The sequence below is a fragment of the Haplochromis burtoni genome, unplaced genomic scaffold (assembly GCF_018398535.1).
Source record: "Haplochromis burtoni strain Fernald_Lab_line unplaced genomic scaffold, NCSU_Asbu1 Contig_90, whole genome shotgun sequence".
NCBI classification, from domain to species: Eukaryota; Metazoa; Chordata; class Actinopteri; order Cichliformes; family Cichlidae; genus Haplochromis; species Haplochromis burtoni.
The window spans coordinates 1571737-1591361 of NW_024582451.1; the positions used below are offsets into that span (position 1 = coordinate 1571737).

At 42.4% G+C, this 19625-nt stretch overlaps 1 protein-coding gene across 6 annotated transcripts in view; it reads left to right on the forward strand.

The window, feature by feature from the left end:
- LOC102292681 (RNA-binding motif, single-stranded-interacting protein 3) overlaps positions 1-19625 on the forward strand; it is a 284741-nt gene that overhangs the window by 85998 nt on the left and 179118 nt on the right. The window contains exon 1 of one of the 6 annotated variants that reach the window (XM_042222670.1): positions 1422-3159. The exons of 4 other annotated variants lie outside the window; for them this stretch is intronic. In XM_042222670.1, coding sequence (XP_042078604.1) covers positions 3085-3159 — 75 coding nt within the window. In that variant the 5' untranslated portion in view covers positions 1422-3084. Of the gene's footprint in view, positions 1-1421; positions 3160-19625 lie in introns of those variants that run through there. One more of the 6 variants, XM_042222669.1, reaches the window with a different exon arrangement.

Consider the following 19625-nt stretch of genomic DNA (forward strand, 5'->3'; position numbering starts at 1 on the left):
TTTCCTGTGTCGGATTTACGCAAACACAGATTCCATTGTAACTTACAATATGTGACATACAGATGTGGCTGAATTAATTTTTATTATATACTGCGTTGTGAATTCTTTTTTTGGTTTTGTTTTACAGCTGAAATCACTTATCTTGAGTGTGTTACTGCACTAGACATTTGTAATTAGGCTATTATTTTTTGAGAAGGAGACATCAGCCTCGTGGGTTTTTGTGTAACGCTCTGAAGTGGAACAGATGAAATGCAAAACTAAACTCATCAAAGTCAGGGGTCTATTTTCAGATGTGGAAATTGCCCAAATGTAATTGTTTTCAGTCCAGTAATTTCATGTTGTACTTGTTGGCTGCAGTTTTCTTCAGTTCTCATGGCAGGTAATTTAAACGAAACCCAAGCTGATTTGATAATTGAGTGAAAAATGAGGCTCCTGAACTTGTGGCCTCAGCGTCATCGAGATACTCTCGAGAACTTTCAGTCTGTTGCTGTTCATTCTTGTGGACGTGTGTGTGACGAAAAAGACGTAGGACTTCATAAGCACTGTGTTTAATCTTGTTTGCAGATGTGATTGGAGCTGCGGTTGCTTGTGATCAGGCAAACGCTCTCCAAATTGACCGAATGCTCTTTTTGTGATGTTTTTGGTCACGGTCAATCAAAAGAGATTTAATGCTGCACAGGAAGCGGGTTTCACTGGAGTCTTTCACTTGGCACGATAATTACTCATTGTGTAGTCAGAGGGTGCGAGATGACATACAAGTGTTTCAGGATGGTGTGTAATCAATGTTAAAATGAAAAAACTAAATCATATGTTGAATCTTGAATATCATCAACTCATTAAAAAAAAAAAGTTGAGATAAATCGGCAAAAGAAGAGCGACAAAAGAGCAAAAACACCAAAGACAAGATGATCCATCTGACCTGCAATCACGACACTGTTAAAAACATTCACAGTATTTAAATAGTGCCTGAGTGTGCATGAATTTGGCATCTGTGAAGGCACCATTAAAGCTGAATGAAGTATATAGTTTCAGGAGCAACATATCTTCGAATGCAACATTTTTTTTCAGGGAAAATGCTCATTTCAGCAAGCCCACACTCTACATGTACTACAGCAGGATGGATCTGAGATAAACAAGCATGCATGTAAACAGGACTTCAAGTAATCCAGAAACAGTTTGTAAATTATACAACAAACACGTGGGACTCAGGGGAGCATATTTAGCAGGATTGGGGGAATATTTTACATTCAAAACTGCCTTCAGTCCCTAAAAACTAATGTGTTAAAAAGAGATTATGAAGTTACATTGCTTTGTCCCAGGATTATCTTAAGTGCTGTGAAATTCCAAATAAGACCTATAATTAAAGAAAGTAAAATATATATATATAAACACATATTTCTAAATTGGTTTCTAAAACTTGTCTTTTATTTTTGTTTTTATTTCCATTTTCTACAACAGAAATTACCTAGTCTATAGTTAACAAATAGCTCAGATATACTTTTAGATTCTGAACAGATACACGCGTGAAGTCATTTATTGAACATAACTGGTTTTTGAATTTAATCGGCTAAGATTGGGAAGCGAAAGCATCCGTGTGAAGACACAGTATTCCAGGCGGTAGCTCCTTGTGTAGCCAGTAGGGGGAATCGACTGCTCGCGCTGGCGCCATCCCCGCTCGTCTCCACTCCTATTCCCTGCGTTCTCCCAGGTTGTGGAAACGCTGCAGCCCGCTGGTCTGTGTCTGGATCGCTCTCTTGCACAGATCTGCTCAAGACCCTCCCACCAGCTGGGCTGGAGAAGGAGGAGGGCAGTTTGCTCCGCTCGCAACCTCGGACGAGCCCCCTTTACCACCCTGTCAGTGTGGAGTAGAAGGAGAGCGAGAGAGAGACAGGGAGAGAGAGAGGCTGAGAGACTGTGTAATAGAGAAAGCGCACGCGAGAGAGAGAGAGCAGCTGTGTGACAGAGAGAAAGAGAATGAGGCAGGGTGCTTAGAGGAGTGAGAGAGCCAAGGAAGAAATAAGGAACACATTTTACAAGAGCAGAAAGAGGGAGGATCGCAGACGAGGGACTCCTTCTCCACTGGGCACCCGGGACACTGTCACTGTGGGGGCTTTTTTCACTCATCTACTAGCTGGAACTCAGTGGATTGAATAACCAACCGGTGGATTTTTAAAAAATATATATATATATGCTTGTGTCACATCATTTAGAAACTGGGATCTTTGCTCTGTTATCTGTCCTTCCGCTGGCTCAACCGTTACGGACTGAAATTGCTTTGCGTGTCTGTGTTCAGCTCTCGTGTTGTGACTCTGCTCCTTGCACAAAGTGCATCTGACGGCGCTGAGGATATCTCCCCTCTGTCAAACAGGACAGCACGCAGCCATCGTCGAATCAGACAGAGGCAAGAGAGAAAGTGTGTGTGTGTGCGCGTATATGTAAGAGAGGGAAAGAGAGAGCGAGAGGGGCAGCTAGCGAGAGAGTCAGATTCAGTGTTTGGGAGAGAGAGAGAGACAGATTAAAGCCCAGGCAAAAGACTGGAGTGAAACAGCTTAAATAGAGAAGTGAACGTATACGTCCTTTCCCGTTTTCCTTACCATTCCTTTCCTCCTCCTCTCCTCCTCCTCTTCTCCCATTTTCCAACATTTATTGGACTGCCAGAGCTACTGCCACCTGCACCTCGCGTCTTCTCTTTCCTCTTCTTCCTCTACCTCACCCTTGTTAGGCGTTAATATCCAACAGCAGCCTCTGTAAAACACGCCTGTCTTGCTTCTAGCACTTGTGGAAATATTTGCATTGATCCAAGAGTGTGAGACTGAGTGAGCATCTGCCTCGGTACTGATTCCCTGGACCGGTAAGACACAGTTCGTCAGGAGCTTCCTCATCAGAGGCAGCCCTTCTCCCAGCCACTGTCCGACACGCAAACCCTGCTTTCTCCCTGGAGGGATCAGCGAGTGACACAGCGGTGTGGATAGCAAAGACAGGAATTGCACAGTCCCTTCATTGCCTCTATCCCATTGCTAGCTACTTGGCAGCTCCCGCCCCCGTGTCACCATTCCCTGCCTCAGTGCTAAGGATTCCAGCTACATGGGCAAGCGATTGGAGCAGCAGCCAATGTACCCTCAGTACACCTACTACTACCCCCACTATCTCCAGACCAAGGTATGCTGCTCTTCTGCTCTTCTTTCATTTCTCATTTACTCCTACACTCTTGTCCTGTATCCCTCCCACTCTTCCTCATCCCCCCCCCATCTCTGAGTGGAGATGGGATTTGGTGGATAGTTGGCCTTGGCTGCGATGGTTGTGATGTCAAGAACCTCATTGGAGTTCGGATGTTTATGCCGCTCCGTGTGTGTGTCTGTATGTATGTGTGCATATATGTCACAGAGTGAATGATCAAGGATCAGGGATCAAGGCTTTGGTCTACTCTTCTGCCTAGCAGAGCGTAACCAGGAGCTGTCCAGTAACCTCCATCTATACTTAATCTGCCTACTGCTGAGCTCCTAAAGAGATGCTGTGAAGCGTAACATGTTAAATAATATGTTTAGCAGATTCAGGGGAATTTTATGAAGCGAAATCTCTTATTGTGCCACTATAGATTAAGCAAATGAAAGATTCTAAACATTTATTAATTAATGTAGCTCACTTTAAATTCTCTAAACAGCATAAATGTCCAGATTTCTGCAAAGATGAGAAAAATGGGTTATGAACCCTTTTATTCTGTGGCAGTGGTACGGCTGTGACACAGAGCAGGCATGAGGACGGCCGCCTGTGTTTGTTCCAGTTATAGTATGCATCAGTGCCTCTGGGATGGACGCCCAGGCTTGGGCCCTGATGGCTGCCAGGACACTGGCTGGGCACACTACCCAGACATCATCAAGGGATTAAAATGGAAGCCTTTTGGGGATTACTCTATTTGTTTTTCTACCATATGTGTAACACTAATTTTTGTCCATTATTGTGACAGTGTGATGCACATCGGTGAAAGAGCTGCAAGTGTACAGTTGAACTTTCAATAGAATTACTTTGCATTTCATTTGGTTATTAAACCGTGAATGTATCTGATATGATTATTATAAAGAAAACACAGAAATTTTGTTATTTTTAACTATTTATTTTTTATGTGGCAATCGAATATGATTGATATGATGGACTTTTTTAAACTGCCAACCCAAATGTGTCCCCCGATTCTCAGAGTACTTGACGTTGCCAATGGCATATTTAATATTTTCTTCAGCCTTGATTACTGACTTTTAAATGTTATCAAAATATGGATTACTGCTTCACAGTTGCACTACAGAGCGCAATGGCAGTTTAAATATTTGGGCAATGACACCTCTTTATAATTGTGGGCGTGTGCACCGCCACAGTGGATTTTAAATCCATTCAAGGTGTTCGCCAATAGAACTGAATCAGCTGTATATAGAAATATTTTGATAATGGAGTGCATTTATATAGCGCTTTTCTGGGCCCTCAAAGCACTGTACAATTCCACTATTCATTCACTCTCACATTCACACACTGATGGAGGCAAGCTACAGTTGTAGCCACAGCTGCCCTGGGGCAGACTGACAGAAGCGAGGCTGCCATATCGCGCCATCGGCCCCTCTGGCCATCACCAGTAGGCGGTAGGTGTAGTGTCTTGCCCATGGACACAATGACCGACACTGTCCGAGCCGGGGCTCGAACCGGCAACCTTCCGGTTACAAGACGAACTGCCAACTCTTTGAGCCACTCTCTAAGTGCTGGGCTTAGTTCAAGAGACACAGTTCGGTGGGTCTACAAAATGATCGTTGTACTCAAGAACAAAGAAGTCACATTAGACTTTGCCAAAAAAATGTCTAAAAGATGCTGCAGAGATCTGAAAGAAAATTTCTTTGGACAGATGAAGCCAAGATGAATTTGTACCAGAATAATGGGAAGAGAAAATTGTGGAGAAAAGAAAGAAACTGCTCATGATCGGAAACATATCACATCATCTGTCAAATGGATTGGAGGCAGTATTATAGTATGGACATGCATGGCTGCCAGTGGAACCGGGCCACTAGTGTTTATTGATGATGTGACAGCTGATAGAAGAAGCTGGATGGATTCTGAAGTGTAGACAGCTATACTCTCTGTTCAGATTCAGTCAGATGCTGCAAAACCGATGGGACAGTGCTTGACATTGCAAACACCCAAAGCATACTGTGAAGAAGCCCAGAGTTTCTCAAGGCAGAGAAATGGGATATTCTTCTTCTTGTCCAAGTCAGTCATCTGATCTCAACACAAAAGAGCACGCTTTTCAGTTATTAAATACAAAACTGAATGCAGAGAGCTCACAAACAAGCAACAGTAAAGGCCTTGCACAGCTTCTCAAGGGAGGAACCACAGCATTTTGTGATGTCCATGGGTTCCTGAATGAAATGCAAAAGATTTGTATCTGAGTATTAAAAATTGTCCTCATATTTAAAATATGATTGTGATCTCAAAAACGGGTAATGCAGTACTTTTGTTAAACCTCTTTACTCAAACAGAAATTCTATATAGTCATTTTTTATATTTGTATATCTCAGTCTTAGTCTGTCTTTTAACAATGATTGTTATCCCTCATTATTTATTTCATAAGATGTTTGTGTAAAATTTCGGTGTAATTTATGCCTGAGTTTTGGATTTCTGGTCAAACAGAAATCTGGTTAGCATGTTTTGTAAAATCACAGTGACCTTTACTTTTAACCCTTGACCTGAAAAATTAAATCTGCTCTCCGTGAGTCCCACTGGATGTTCGAGGTTAATTTAAAGTGTGGAGTAATAATTTAAGTAAATTTAAAGAAACTGCCCCAAGTGAGCTCGTGTCTGCAAGAACAGACTGGATGGACCATAGCAGCTGCCAGTGTAAAAGCATAAAAATATATTTTATTTTTGTGGTCTTTTCAAACGAGAGCTGTTTTTTGGCATTCTTTCAAACGCTCAGCTGGAAGAATCAATGTGCCACTTTCACCCCATTTATTTCCAGGAAATAAAAAGAGAAATAAAATGTGTTTAAGAAATATATGCAAGGAAAAATTATAAAGTTTAAAAAGGCAAAATACCAGTGATGCTTTCATCCTTTTCCGTGCTGAACTGCATTGTGAACCATTGCACCTCCAGCTGGGAGGACCTGACTGCGGCCCCACCTGGCAGTCCACTAGCTTTCCCCCTGATTTATAGTTTAATACATTTGTACTGCTGCCATATGGCTTCCCTCTCCCTCACACCACCCTCCCCTACCCCTTCCATCATCCCCCTCTTCCTCCCTCCCCTTTCTCATATCTCAGAGTTGCTCATCTTGGGAGCCTCTCAATCAAAGCATGCCCCTCAATTCCCTGTCCGTTCATCCCTCCCTCCTTCCTACTTTTCTTTTCCCTTCTTTCTGTCTTCCCTACTTCTCCTCCTTTGTTGCAACAGGGCCCCTTTGCTCCATCGCCTGTGTTGCAGTTCACTCCCAAGGTCAGCACAGATCAGATCTTGCCACCGTCAGCGATTGATGCATCCGTGAGCGAGCTGCTAGGGTTCTGTGTCGTGCAAACGAGACCAAAAGTGGAGTGTGCGGAGCAACGGAAGGGCGCATTTCCGCGTATAACTAAGCAGCTGACGTTCATATTCATTTTCACGGTTAGTTAGTGTGGCTAGTGGCCTTTAGGGCGCGTATGGCAGAGCCACAGATGGGGTCAATAGGAGAAAGGAAGCCTGGGAGAGAGGCCAGAGCGTTCGGCAGTGTGGCCAAGAGGGCTGTGGAGAGCTATCTCACGCTCTCATTAATGATCATTGATAGCTCGATTACAGAGAGGGGAGAGGGGCCTTGGCTGGCAAGTTCACACCACTTGACAAAATCACATGACACTCTCTTTGGCTAAGCATTTGCACGCACATAGAGTGCATACAAATTCCTTGCAAGCTTCTCTTTATGGATACACAGTAGTCTTCCTTCACTCCCTAATCATACAAGTCTGTGTAATCAATAAATAGCCTCAGTCTCCCAAGAGACCATGCAGTTTGGGGGAGGCAGAACTCTGAGAAAAATTGTTACCATTCTTTCTGTCACCTCTGTTATATGACTCATTTGTTGAGTTTATGCATAGAATCTTTATAGGACATCTGTGTTCACTTGCAACTAATAGAAATATTGTGACAAAAGGAACAAACACTAGCATCACAGCACACCAGGATAAAGTGAGGCGCCTCCTAAATTTCGGGTCCCCTTGTCCCCTTTGTATGTGTGTATTATATTTTAATTTAATGGAGTTCTTTGATGCTGTCCAGCATGTGCTAGTCAGCCCAGATTAGAATGTGAAAGTCAGAGAATGAGATGAAACAATAACATTTGGCTTTCTATTGATTAGTGCAGTGGGGCGTAGCATGTGCTTCTCTTTAGCTGAATTATTGATTCCTGAAAGAGGACTTGTGTGTCTGTGTGTGCACATTAGTGTGTGTGTGTGGCTTTTATATGAGGTTATGGCTAGGGGGAGCTGGCAGGATGTAGCTTTGATGAAAGGATCCTTTAAAGGCCCTATTTCTGTCTATTCCCCAGATGATCAGTCCATGGAGTCATTTGCTGAAATTCAGCCTTTATTCAGCCTGTGTCTTTCCATGTGAGCGTGATCCTTAGTGCTGTTCACAGCTTGCTGTGCATTCAACTTTAATGATAGGTAATAGATGTGCATCACAAATGAGAAAATTACAGTAAAATGCCTCGCCCAGGACCCAGCCTGGCCCCTCCCCTCACCCACGAGAACAATTACTGCACACAGATCAATTATTGTTGTTTCATGGTGGTGTTTAGGGAAGAATACGATTTTCAACCAAATGTGCGCACTAAGTGCCTGTTAGTTATATCTCAGTCTCACTCAGTGACAGGCATTTTCGGTTCAGTTTCATTATTACGCACGCAACGCACAAAAGGGACTCTCAAATTAGCGATAATTTGCCTTGAATACCGGCAGTAAATTCTGGCTCTGTTGTGACATTTAGTGGACTTTTGCGTTGTTGGACTGACACGGCTGTACCTTTGTGCTGTTACACCATTGACAGTCTAGGTCATTACACGCTTACTGTCAATGATCACGCGCTGTCAGACCGTAACAGACACACACGCTCTGAAACATACACTGTGCCGGGCAGGTCACTTTGTTACAGTACAGAATCTGAGAAGCCGAGAGGAGCAGATTGAAGTAGCGGCAGCTAATGTCTCTGGCCTTAAGTAAACACCAGTCGATGGAGCCCTTTGAGAGGATCTGTGCCTGAATCTGCCCCTGCCATGGGCACCATTAATACTCTGTCTAATTCTTTATAAATGGAGGAAGCAGCGGAGGGAAAGGTTGTGTTTGTGTGAAAAAGACACAGTGGAGAAGTAGATACTGTGAGGAGGGAGGGACGGGCTTTCTATAAGCAAGGGGGAAAGGGTTAGGTTACATTATACAGGTTGATCCATTGTGCTACAAAAATAACAGGGAAGCCATTTAAATCCTTCTCTAATGCCTCAATAGAGGAAAAAGAGAAACATGTGGACAACAAGAAGGGAGGCAGGTTTCCATATACTCTGAGAGCAAGCAAAGTCAAAGAGGGTGAAAGGAAACCTGTTTCCAAAATGTGTTATTAAATCAGCAGTCAGTGGCATAAAATTTAGCACGTGGCTTAGTTTCTTTCGTCTTGTCGACGTGACTCCGTGCCGAAAGGTTTATCTTGCAGTTTTATGCCTGGAAAAGTGCATGTTTTAAATTACATTTATTTAAGCCGAGCTGCGTTTTAAGTCTGAGAGATGATATGTTTTTATTTGTACAAAGAAAGGGGTATGATAACTCATTTTGCCGCTTGTAAGTCCTGATATGCACTTCATAATTGACTGTCTGAAACAAAATACCTCCCCTGCCTTGATGCAGATTAACCCGTCATGCATTCTCTTTTAGCTTATTCTGAGCTTTTATCAAGAGTTCTGCCTTGCCTTTCTTTTTATTCTTTTATGTTTTCCCGATTTTTACTTCATGGGGTCGGGGAGCTTGCTTTTTTTAGATTATATATAATTTTTTTTGGCAGCTTTATAAGATAGGAGCAGTATCACTGGCGGGAAGTGTGAGAGAAAGTCAAGGAGTAACATTCAATAAAGGTCTGACCAGTCAGGAGTCAAATCAGGAACTAAGAATTAATAAACTAACCTCCTTTGCCTTTATCTGCTTATTCTTAAAGCTTTACCCAGCTTTAAATTTCCGCTGTGTCAATTAATGAAGCAGAAAATGCTGTTTTCTCTCTCTCTGTCTCTCCGTCCTTTGTCTGCATACACACACTCAGAAACACTACAGTGGATGTACTCTGAGCACTTCTCATTTGTCAGATGACAGCCAAGCCCTAACTACACACCCTTACATTAACAATGTGTTTGCTTTACTGCTTCTCACGACCCTTTTATTCAGAACACCACACTGAGCCTGGTGCTGAGTTCTGGCTCTTTGCGTGGTGCCATCCGCGTGTCATTAGAGCTGCTTTAACAGGGTGCTCTCTGAAGAATGATCCACATTTTGTTAGTGGAAGGAATGGAGGAACATAAAGAGGAGAGGAAACATGTTTATAGTCTCCAGAGATGGGAAGTGGAACCTGTTCTGTATTAGCTTTGGAGCACCGAGGGGATTAGAAATGTTGGAGCAATGTTACACGAGTGCATTTACTGCATAGCATGGTTTACAAGCACAAATTGGCAGCGGCATCGGTATGTGCATACAAATCAAGTCGGCTAATAAGTTTGACACTTATGAAGTCAGGAGTTACAGACTGATATTGTCTGTAGTACAAAGTGCTTAAACGGTCTAGTGCTCAAAGTAAAGGTTCTAAAACCAGGTCATGTATTGCTTCTTCACAATAGGCTAAAATATAAAATGATGTTCTTGGCGTTGGACTTCTTGCCCTGGGGAATCTCCTCCCCTGACCATCTGGAGATAACGGGTGACTCTAGTCTGTACTGCAAGATGGAGATACTCCTACCTGCGTGTGGTGAAATGTGGGGCATGAGGGGAGGAAGGTGGTGCAGTGAAAACCTGGGTTTTCTGCTTCCCAAGGTGCTGTTGTGAAAAGAGGCAAACAAACACACAAGCTCTTACTGGTATCATTAGTGCATCAACAAAATGCGAACCACAGGTGGTCAGTGGTACGTGTGCACACGCAACGAGGATTACATTTACAAAGGTTTTTCCTGTTCATCAAAATGATTTGTCTTAGGATTCGGAGCTCTTCCTTATAAGGAACTGAAATGAAACACATTTTTGTTGGAGTGGGCTTTCTGTGTTTTCTACAGAGACAGAGGCACGCAGAGCCAACAAAAAGTGAGACGGAGAGGAGCAGAAAAGATATTCACTTAGTTTTAGAGCCGTATGAAACAAGACACATGATGTGCCACTCAAACCCACCAGTGGGGTTTACAAATATACCTGCTTTTCTCCCTCTTGTTTCTTTACTAGTGATTCCTTCTGTAGCATGCTTTCTGCCTGGAGCTGTCTAGTCTGGCCCAGTGTTTTACTCTCTTGCTTTTCTGGCAAGGGCCTTGCCTGGCATTTTCATGCTCTGTTTTCAGTCGCTCGTTTTGCATCTGAGCATGGTGGGGTACTTTTTTTTTTTCTCATTTGCTTTTTACTCTTTTCATCTTTGTTTATATATCCCCTCACTTATTCTCAAATCACTCTTTCTTGCTCCCTTTTTTATTTGCCAAGACTCCCCTCATCTTTAAATTCTCTTTCATGTTGTCTTTATAATTACTCTTTTTCCATCCTTCCCCGCTTTTGTGTGCCTCTTACTTTATTTCCGGAAGCTTCTTTTGTCTGCTCAGCCTGGTGTCCTGCCATCTGTGCAGGATGACATGAATGGCAGACCTCTTTTAATATACACAGAAGAATGAGTGAGGTTTAATAAAAATGACAATACAAGTAATGATAATTGTCCTGTGATCACTGCAAACATAACATATCAGTACATTCCACCCACAACTAATCTGTTTAGTTCGTTTTTAGTTTTTTGGTCTAGATGTTTTCTACAGTAACCTGACAGCGGTTCTACATAGAACTGGTATTTTTTATGCTAAATGGAAATACTCAGTATATAAATCAACATTTCACAATGGGAACTACATGTTCAGATGAAAGCTGGAGCCACATGTGAGATGTCGCAAACATTTTTATTAAAACAAACTGTGCTCAGCATAACATGCAAAGACATGATTTCCCTTCCTGTTTGGAAATACACAACAGCAAAACATCCCTCCATACACGGGAAGAACACGCAAGCTTACCACAGAAAGGTCCCAGCTGACCAGCAGGTTTGAATCCAGAACATTCTTGCTTTAAAAGCTTTCTGTTTGACTGTTGCGAGGGGTTGCCTGCTGTATATGACCGTAGTTTCTCTTCGTAAGGCACAGCAATGGCTAAATGAGGATTACGACGCATCGTTTCGTGGCAGAAGATTTGTGAACTGCGAGCTGCTTGGAGCCGCAGCACAAAGTTTAACACAAACTTTAAACTGCAGTTTATGATGCTGGTTAACTCTTTTCCCCCGTAAAGACGACATTTGACGACCTCCCCGTACCCATAATGATGAGTCTTGACACCTCGGGATATATAACTAAAGGTATGATTTGATGACTGCTAGAATAGTTTCTGGGGTTTTCTGAGGGCAGTTGCAGAGGCGGAGAACACCCTCACTAACTTCTGATGCAAACCCAGTCATTTTGCTGTAAAAGGAGGCCTGAAATATGACAGAAACCACTTGGTTCAGAAAAGAGCTTCAAGGGTTACTCCTAGTAGGCTTTAAAGGGGTAAAGAGTTAAGAGATGGTGTAAGGGGCCTTCCACTCTTGGATACAACCTTCCAATGACATTCACAATTGATCATTATGATCTGGCTTTATAGAAAAAAGTATTTATCCAATGCAACATCAGATTGTTAATGTATTGATTACTGATATAAACTATATTGCCTTGTTACATATCTAGATATCTTAAAATGTTCCGATGAACATTATCAGTACTCAGGCCACTCTTAAAAAGTCAATATGCAGCCCGGCCTTAGCAGCGTGTGTTCTATGAACAACTGATTATTCCATATATATCTATTTTAGAGATGTTTCACAGCATGTTTGACCAAACTGTGAGCAACTACAGTATGTACCCTCAAGACGAAGTGAAAATGCATCCATAGAAAAGAGAAAATAGAATCTGCTTTGCCTCCAAGTGAGATGGAAAGCTGTTAAGACCAAAGGGGTGGAAGTGAATATTGGTCAGGCAAAGGAGAGCAAGCTGCTTGTAAAGGATGAAAACCTGGTACTGCAAAAAAATGAAGCGGAGGAAGTAAAGACGAGAGAGACAGGCAGTGTTACTCGAGTGTAGCTGAAGCTTCCTTTGTCTGTATCTTTTGCTGTACCGTCGGCGTGCAAGTTCACGTGACTGCCAGTTGGGTAGGTGGTGTAACGTCAAGGAGTTTGAAGGTTTGGAGAAGTTGAGGAGGTGGTTGCTTGGCATGGTCGCATTCACTGAGTGTGACTCAGGCTCTGTCAGAGTAATTGCTCACATATTGTTAATGAGTAGTTCCTGCTCACGCTTAAGGAGCAGTGCACCAGAGGATCTCTGTATGGCCCCCTAGTGCAGCAGAACTGCTTTTTCACATTCTTGACTGAGGGCATCTGAAGGAGGCCCATGACTGCTTTTTATGTTCATACCTAATCAGGCCTAAATGTCTCTTCATTGTCTCTTCAGACAGTAGGAGGCCCTGATCTCCCCTTTCTTAATGAGTTCATAATAAAATTGTCATGAGTGGTGGTGTTGTGAATTTAGTATGTTAATCACTTGAAGCCCTCGTGCATGTGATGTGATCTAAAGACTCATGTTGATCCCAAAGTCCAGAGATACTTTAGCCAGAGGCTCGTGGTTTCAGGTTACTACTGAGCTGCAGTCTGTGGTTTCTATCAAACCCAGACATGCTTCGGTAAACTAAAAGCACCTCATCATCATGAAGTCATAACCAAAGTAGAGATTATCTTGTGTCCGGTCTGTTAAACTTTATTTTGATCTCACCTACATGCCTGTAAGATGACACGACTTCTTCTGACACCTACTAAGTAACTCAAAATGTCCTTTGTGGTAGTTCTTGCTTCCTGAAAGATCACATTTTACCATTTTGACATACAGAATCTTAAATTGAAAACAATACCAGCTTTCCTTTGTGGCTGGTAAATAAAGACAAGGTTTATTCTATTAAGATACAAAACAAATGATTTATTTTCTACTTTTTGTTCCTTTAGAGACAAAAACTGGAATTATCACCAATATGTATATATATTTTTTTTCAGTGTGGTATTTCATCTCCCTAATGAGGTCATCGCCTGGCAAGTAAACAAAACTATCTGCCCGTGTACATCCTATTTTAAGGAATTTGCATTTAATTTCCATTGTGGCTGCACAAACCAATGACCTGGTGTCTTCACCAAGATATTTAGATGTGGAAACTGGAGGAAACCCCAGCTACAGACATGCAAATAGTAGTGTAGCCTTTCAGCTGTGATTACAGTAGGAGGCCCTGGTTGCCCCTCTTCTAAACACACATACTGGCTGCCGGCAACATTTACTCTGCGCAGCTGCATTAGTAGTGGCAAGCTCAATGAAAATACCGTGTCACGCATAGCTTGAAAAATGGCTCCGGAAAAAGCCAATTCTGCCATGAATGAGGATAAGCAAATAGGCACGAGGGCTTGAATGGCTGCCAGTTTGAGCTCCTATACAAATAAGAATACGTGCACCAATTTAGCGCAGCAGATGAACCTTGCGAAGCCTTGTCGAGCAAGTGGGGGATTACCAAGAGCAAACAGGCCTTTCTCCCAGCTTTATTTGAGTTAAATGACTCGAGCCACCCTCTTAGATTTTGCCTGAATGGTTTCTTTGGCAGCCCCTTCCACTTCTCCAGCCGCTTCTGAGGCCACAACATGTGCACATTAGTCAGCGTATGGAAAAACACTGAGTGGGACAGGTAGGCGGCATGAATTAGATTGCAAGGACTCTGATGCAGAGAGCAAGCTGAGCCAGCAGAGTCGCAAACCAGGATAAATGGAAAGACGAGGAAGGTAGAAAGCCCTTGGCGTGATAGAGTCCAATTGGAGGAGAGATTATTATTCTTCACCAGTAATTAGTAGCACATAAACAGCCATTGGCAACAGAATTAAAAAGTGTCATTATGATATGTGGTCTCCATACAAGATGCCGGTTCTTTGCCTTTTCAGCAGTTAATCATGTCGCCTTACCGACACCCCCTTTTGCACACAATAGAGGGTAAAGGTTCATATTGTAGCAGGTGAATGCCTGAAAATGACAAACCTATTGGAAGGTTTGATGCAGCACACTGGTTTCCTCCTGTACAGTCTTCACAGAGGCAAACGCTATCTCTTCTATCTCCCCTTTCCCCCTAAATTATTAAGGTCACCTACATTTCTGAGAGAAGGAGTAGGACTGAGTATGTGAGAGCGAGAGAGAGAGTGCATGCAGGATCAGTGCTTTTATGTGCACTTAAGACAAATCTTTCTTTGTGTCTATATTAATATATTACTGGTGCTAGTTTGGAATAAATTCAAATGCTTGTGTACTTTAAATGCTGATGAATACTGATGTTTTTATCTTTGTGTATTTTTTGTCCTTGGGCTTTTATGAAAATGTTAGAAAACACTGGCTTTGAAAAACAGTTAGTTACTAATTCCCTGTCTGCTTTCTCTCTCTCTCATTAGCTGTCTTGAGTACCCCGTGGAAGACTTATATCCATTATTTATTTCTAGCCCCCAAAAACAACAGCTGCATGCTTGTGTAACTGCCATATGCTATGCTTCCCCAACATATTGGGAGGAATCATGCTGTATAGGGAGCTTTATATCAACCCATAGAGATCTGTATCAAGCCCTGTGCAGACATGCTGCACTTGTAGTGTTTCCTAAAGCCTCTTTTTTCAAACTTATCAATGCAAAATGCAGTAGAAACTTCCTCAGAACTGTGAAAACTTACACTACATTGGGCAATTAACCACAGTGGCACCTTGCCGAGTATTTTCGGATGCTCCAGCACCACTGGAACCATCAGAGGAGGGGAAGAAAGAGGGTCACATTAGGATTCAGCCGATAAAGCAATAAACCCTTGTTGGAGCTGCAGTCGGCGCCGTTCAGAGCAGTTTCTATGTCCTCAGCACTTTGGGCGTGCAATTAATCACTAAGCTGACATTACCCCACCTTCCCGCGAACGTTGGATAAACACTTCGGCAATGGTGAGCCAACATTCCCCACCACCGATCCAGGGTAGTCAGTAAGATGACTGTTGAGCTCGTGTCTCTCAGAAATGTCTAGGAACTCTGCGCCCCAGTTATTTAGACCTCCTGTAGAGAGCGGGATGATCTGCTGATCTGTTTAGTTATAGAGAGCAGCTCAACTGCTGTAACTCTCACTACAGCAGGCAGCCCCCACGCCACCGTTCCCCACTCATGGGTTATGGGGATGCTTGGCTCCCACAGCAGCTTTAACTAGCGTGTTGCATATTTTTAACCCATATGTGTGTCTGTGTGTGTTTGGAGTTGTACATTTCTCTGCTGGTGCAATTGCATGGTAGTTGCTACACTGATTTGTTAAATAGGAAGCCTCTTAGCCTGTTGAGGCTTTATTAATAGGCTTGCTGGCAGCGTGTGCTCTGTTGTTACTATAGTGATTGTTGTGTGGTTACCGTTCTCTAACAGGTCACTCGAGGTTACAAGGTTACCCTAATTTGTGGTTTTTAGTGGACACATTTGGATTTCATTCCAAGTTTGTACGATACCAGGTTGATGATATTTACTGGGAAATCTCTAAAGCTCTAGTCATGCATGCGTAGAGACTGGTCATTGACTGCCTGGAAACCACTGGTCACTAAAGAAAAATGTCTATTTCCTGACTGGTTGGCAAGTGGCTGAAGGAAATTGTGGAAAGTTGCTTGCAATAAGTGGAATTGCTGTACTGCTGTCTCTAGCAGATTGACTTGGTTGCCTGTAATTTGTAGAGAAGGATTCCAGATAGTCTGGAAACACTGCTGTTGACTCGCTAAGTGGTGAAACTGAAGAATGTGATGCAGAATGCAAAAGCTAACCGTTTGCCTTTAAAGTAAAACTAAAAATGCGGGGGTTTTTGACAATAAGGTGCAACTTTTGAAATTGAACGTTCTCTGCTTTTGGTTTGTGTCATATTTTTTCATCTTTCATTACTGCTGGGTGCTTGGTTAGCGAGTATTTGCAGACAAATCTGCATCTTCCATGCAAACTATGCACGGCGTTGGCTAGCTGCCAGCAAACGAAAGCAACCACGACAAGGTTTTTTGGTGCAGCACTTTCTTTAACACTGATTTTACTGAGGTTTTTGTCCACCAACCACTTGCAAACTGGAAGGGAATGCACATTTTTTTCCTAGCAACCAGAGGTTGTGAGGGACCACTCTAGCCCTGTGCGATTGCTGCTTGAAGGGTTATGCTTGTTTACTCTCAATTGTTTTCTCTGCCTGTATTTTTTTTTTTCTTCAATTTGGAATTTTCATAAAGAAATATGTTAACATACATCTCTCTTTGAAAAGATATGAAAGAGAAGGTTCATGTATATTAGAAAATTGCTAAAAACAGTTGATCAGCATTAATCTTTACATATAACATGCCTGTTAGAAAATATGAGAGAACATTACGTTACCACTGAGGAAGAAGGCGGGGGGGAACTGTACAACAGGAAGGGTGGGAGCCCTGTTGAGTTCATAGAGTTCACTGGCGGGGACTGACACCCAGCTCACCCTCCCGAAGTGTCTCTTTCTCTCTCAACCATGGTTGATCTGAATAATTTATCTCCTATAATTTATCTCTCTACCTTTCGATCTCATTCACCCTAACACACAAACACACCCACGAACATGCAGTTATCTCCATGCAAATACACACTCATGCACACACATGCCTCAGGGGGTTGGGTCTGGGTATGGTGTGGAGCGAACAAGCTGGAATCTGCACACAGGGAAACCTGATAGGCATTCCCTGTGCCAAACACATGAGGTCACCCTGACTGACTGATCCTGCCTGCCAGCCCTCCTCTGCCGTCACAATAAAACCTTGTCTCATCTGCAGTGGTAGGAGGTTTTCTTATTGAGGCTCATGCATCTTAGTAACTATAATAAGTCTTTTATGTGCTCTCAAGGATCATAAAGCTTTTACAAATGGCCATGCAAACTTAAAAGAAGAGTGTGGCTTATTACAATTCAGGTCATGTTTCCATAGTTTTGGCCATCAGTAAATGTAAGTTAATACTAACATGGCTGCCTCACTAGAAGTGGCGCGCAGTAAGCCTTTAGGCAATCTTTGACGTTTTAGACAACTCAAATGTTATTTGAGAGACACAAAAAAATCTTTTGTTGACATCCATCAATGTTTATAGGCTGGCTCTTAATTCTCATTCATTTGTTGTTGTGGTACTTGGACCTAGTTTTCCTGGGTGATTAATCTGCATTTTGGGTATAGGGTATTGTGTTTGTGTTGCTATGTTTGCAATTTCATTGTATACTTCAGTGAAATGTAATTTTACCCCAGTGAAATTATAGCCTATAACTATAGTCATAAACTATGAAAATGATAAAATGCGACATTGACATCATCTTAGGAGCTTGTCAGTAAAAAGAGCCAGTTTTCTAAGGACAGTGCAGTTACTCAGTGGTTGGCACTGTTGCCATGTTTTCCATGGAGCCGCGGTTTCTCCTGTCATCAGAAACATACCAGGTTAATTATTCTGTCATTTCCTTCTACCAATCTACACCCACCAACTGTAATATTCTGCAGAAGAAATTGCCTACCAGGAACTAGAGTCTCCTGTAAGTGACGGTGTCAGAACATGTAAACATTAATGGCTCCTCCTTCTTCTAAGATGTAACGTTAGCTATTGCATGTCATTTTTTAATTAGTGGAAAGAAACTCGCTCCCTCGTGAAAACATTTAAAACACTGTTTGTGGATTTTGTTTTCTGAGTAAAATAGTCATGATTTGGCTCATCCAGGTCAAATGTCACTTTTCCTTTTTTTGCATTCTGAATGCCACGAGGAAAGTGCCACTTGCTTCCTTTTCTTTAAATGCATAACTTTACTACCGCATTACAGATTATTTTGGCAAATCAAAAAATATATCTACATGTACTGTAGTCCATTGTATAGCGTAAAAAGCAGCATACCTTGCAATCTGTCAAAGTTAATGCCATAAAAGGCTGGAGTCATAAAATAGAAAATGTGTAGCAACTGTAAGCTCCAGAGACTTGTCTTTTATCCCAGCAGCCCTTTGAAATACCTACCCAAACCCAAACAACACCATCAAGTCAAAGCACTGGTCTTAAAAGAACCCCGAACATGTGTTCTTTAGATCCCTGCTCCTGTTCTCTTGTCACACAAGCATGCAACATGGACACTCAGATTCAGTAGGTCTTGCATACACACACAGACTCTCTGCACATATAGATGCATTCTTTCTCTGGTATACACAATCAAGCACACATTTACACAAATCTCACACCCCGACGACACAACAGTCACCTCTCGCTCCCACGCATCTCATGTTCTCCTCATATTATGTTAAAATGGACACGCATAATTGCGCTGGCACGGTCTGTTGTTTTTGCTGGCGGCTATCAGCAGCCCCCATGTCTCTGACAGAGGTGATCACCGTTGCAGGCACCACAAATCTACATCGCAGCATTCCCAAATATGTTGTTTCTGTGAGGTCCAGCTCTCGAGACAGAGTGGTCTGGTTTTAGAGGAGGTAAAAAAAAAAAAAGAGTAATTTGAGTAATTATACAGTGACTGTAGGCTGTACGTTTTTAGATATCATTAAGAATATATAACTTGAAGGCAAATGTACATGCTGACATGATATATATTGTAAAGCGGGCAGCTGTTAGTGGGGACTTTCTTTTTAGAGCTTATTGTAACTGTTTATAGTGAACCAATTTCCCATTGACACAGACCTTGTGGTAAAGTGGGGTGAAATGAAGCGTAGAGTGAAGTCTGGGGGATATGAGGCTGCTACATCTGTACCAAAGCCCGAATACAAGCACTGTCATTCTAAGACGGAATTTAAAACGCTTTAACGACCTTATGTCTGACGATACCACGGTGCTGAGGCGTTTACAGCACATCAGTGTTTAACATTCGCTTTTCTGTTTCCTACAAGTAACGAAACAGATCGGTTCGATACCAGAACCACTTGCCTAAGTCTCCTGCGTCGTTCCTGCGTTCTACAAGTCGTATGAGGGTGGGTCAAGTTTTAAATAAAGCTGTGGCTTGTGGCAGCTAGCTGATTCTGTACACATTTGTATGTGCAAGTTGGTTACAGTCTGGGCCAAATGGAGTCTTTTGCGATCATGTTTCCAAACAGTGCAGTCTGGAGATGTAGCTACTGTGCCTAAATGTTAAAGCAGGAAGCGGGATCCAGCAGCAGCTATAAAGATTTTTGACTTCATAACATGCATGTTCATTTTGCTGGAATTCTGTTTAAAAAGAAGATTCCACCCTCAGTAGTATACGGTAGTTTGCGCTCATCCTTAGCCTGTAATTTTAATGCTACGATAGTT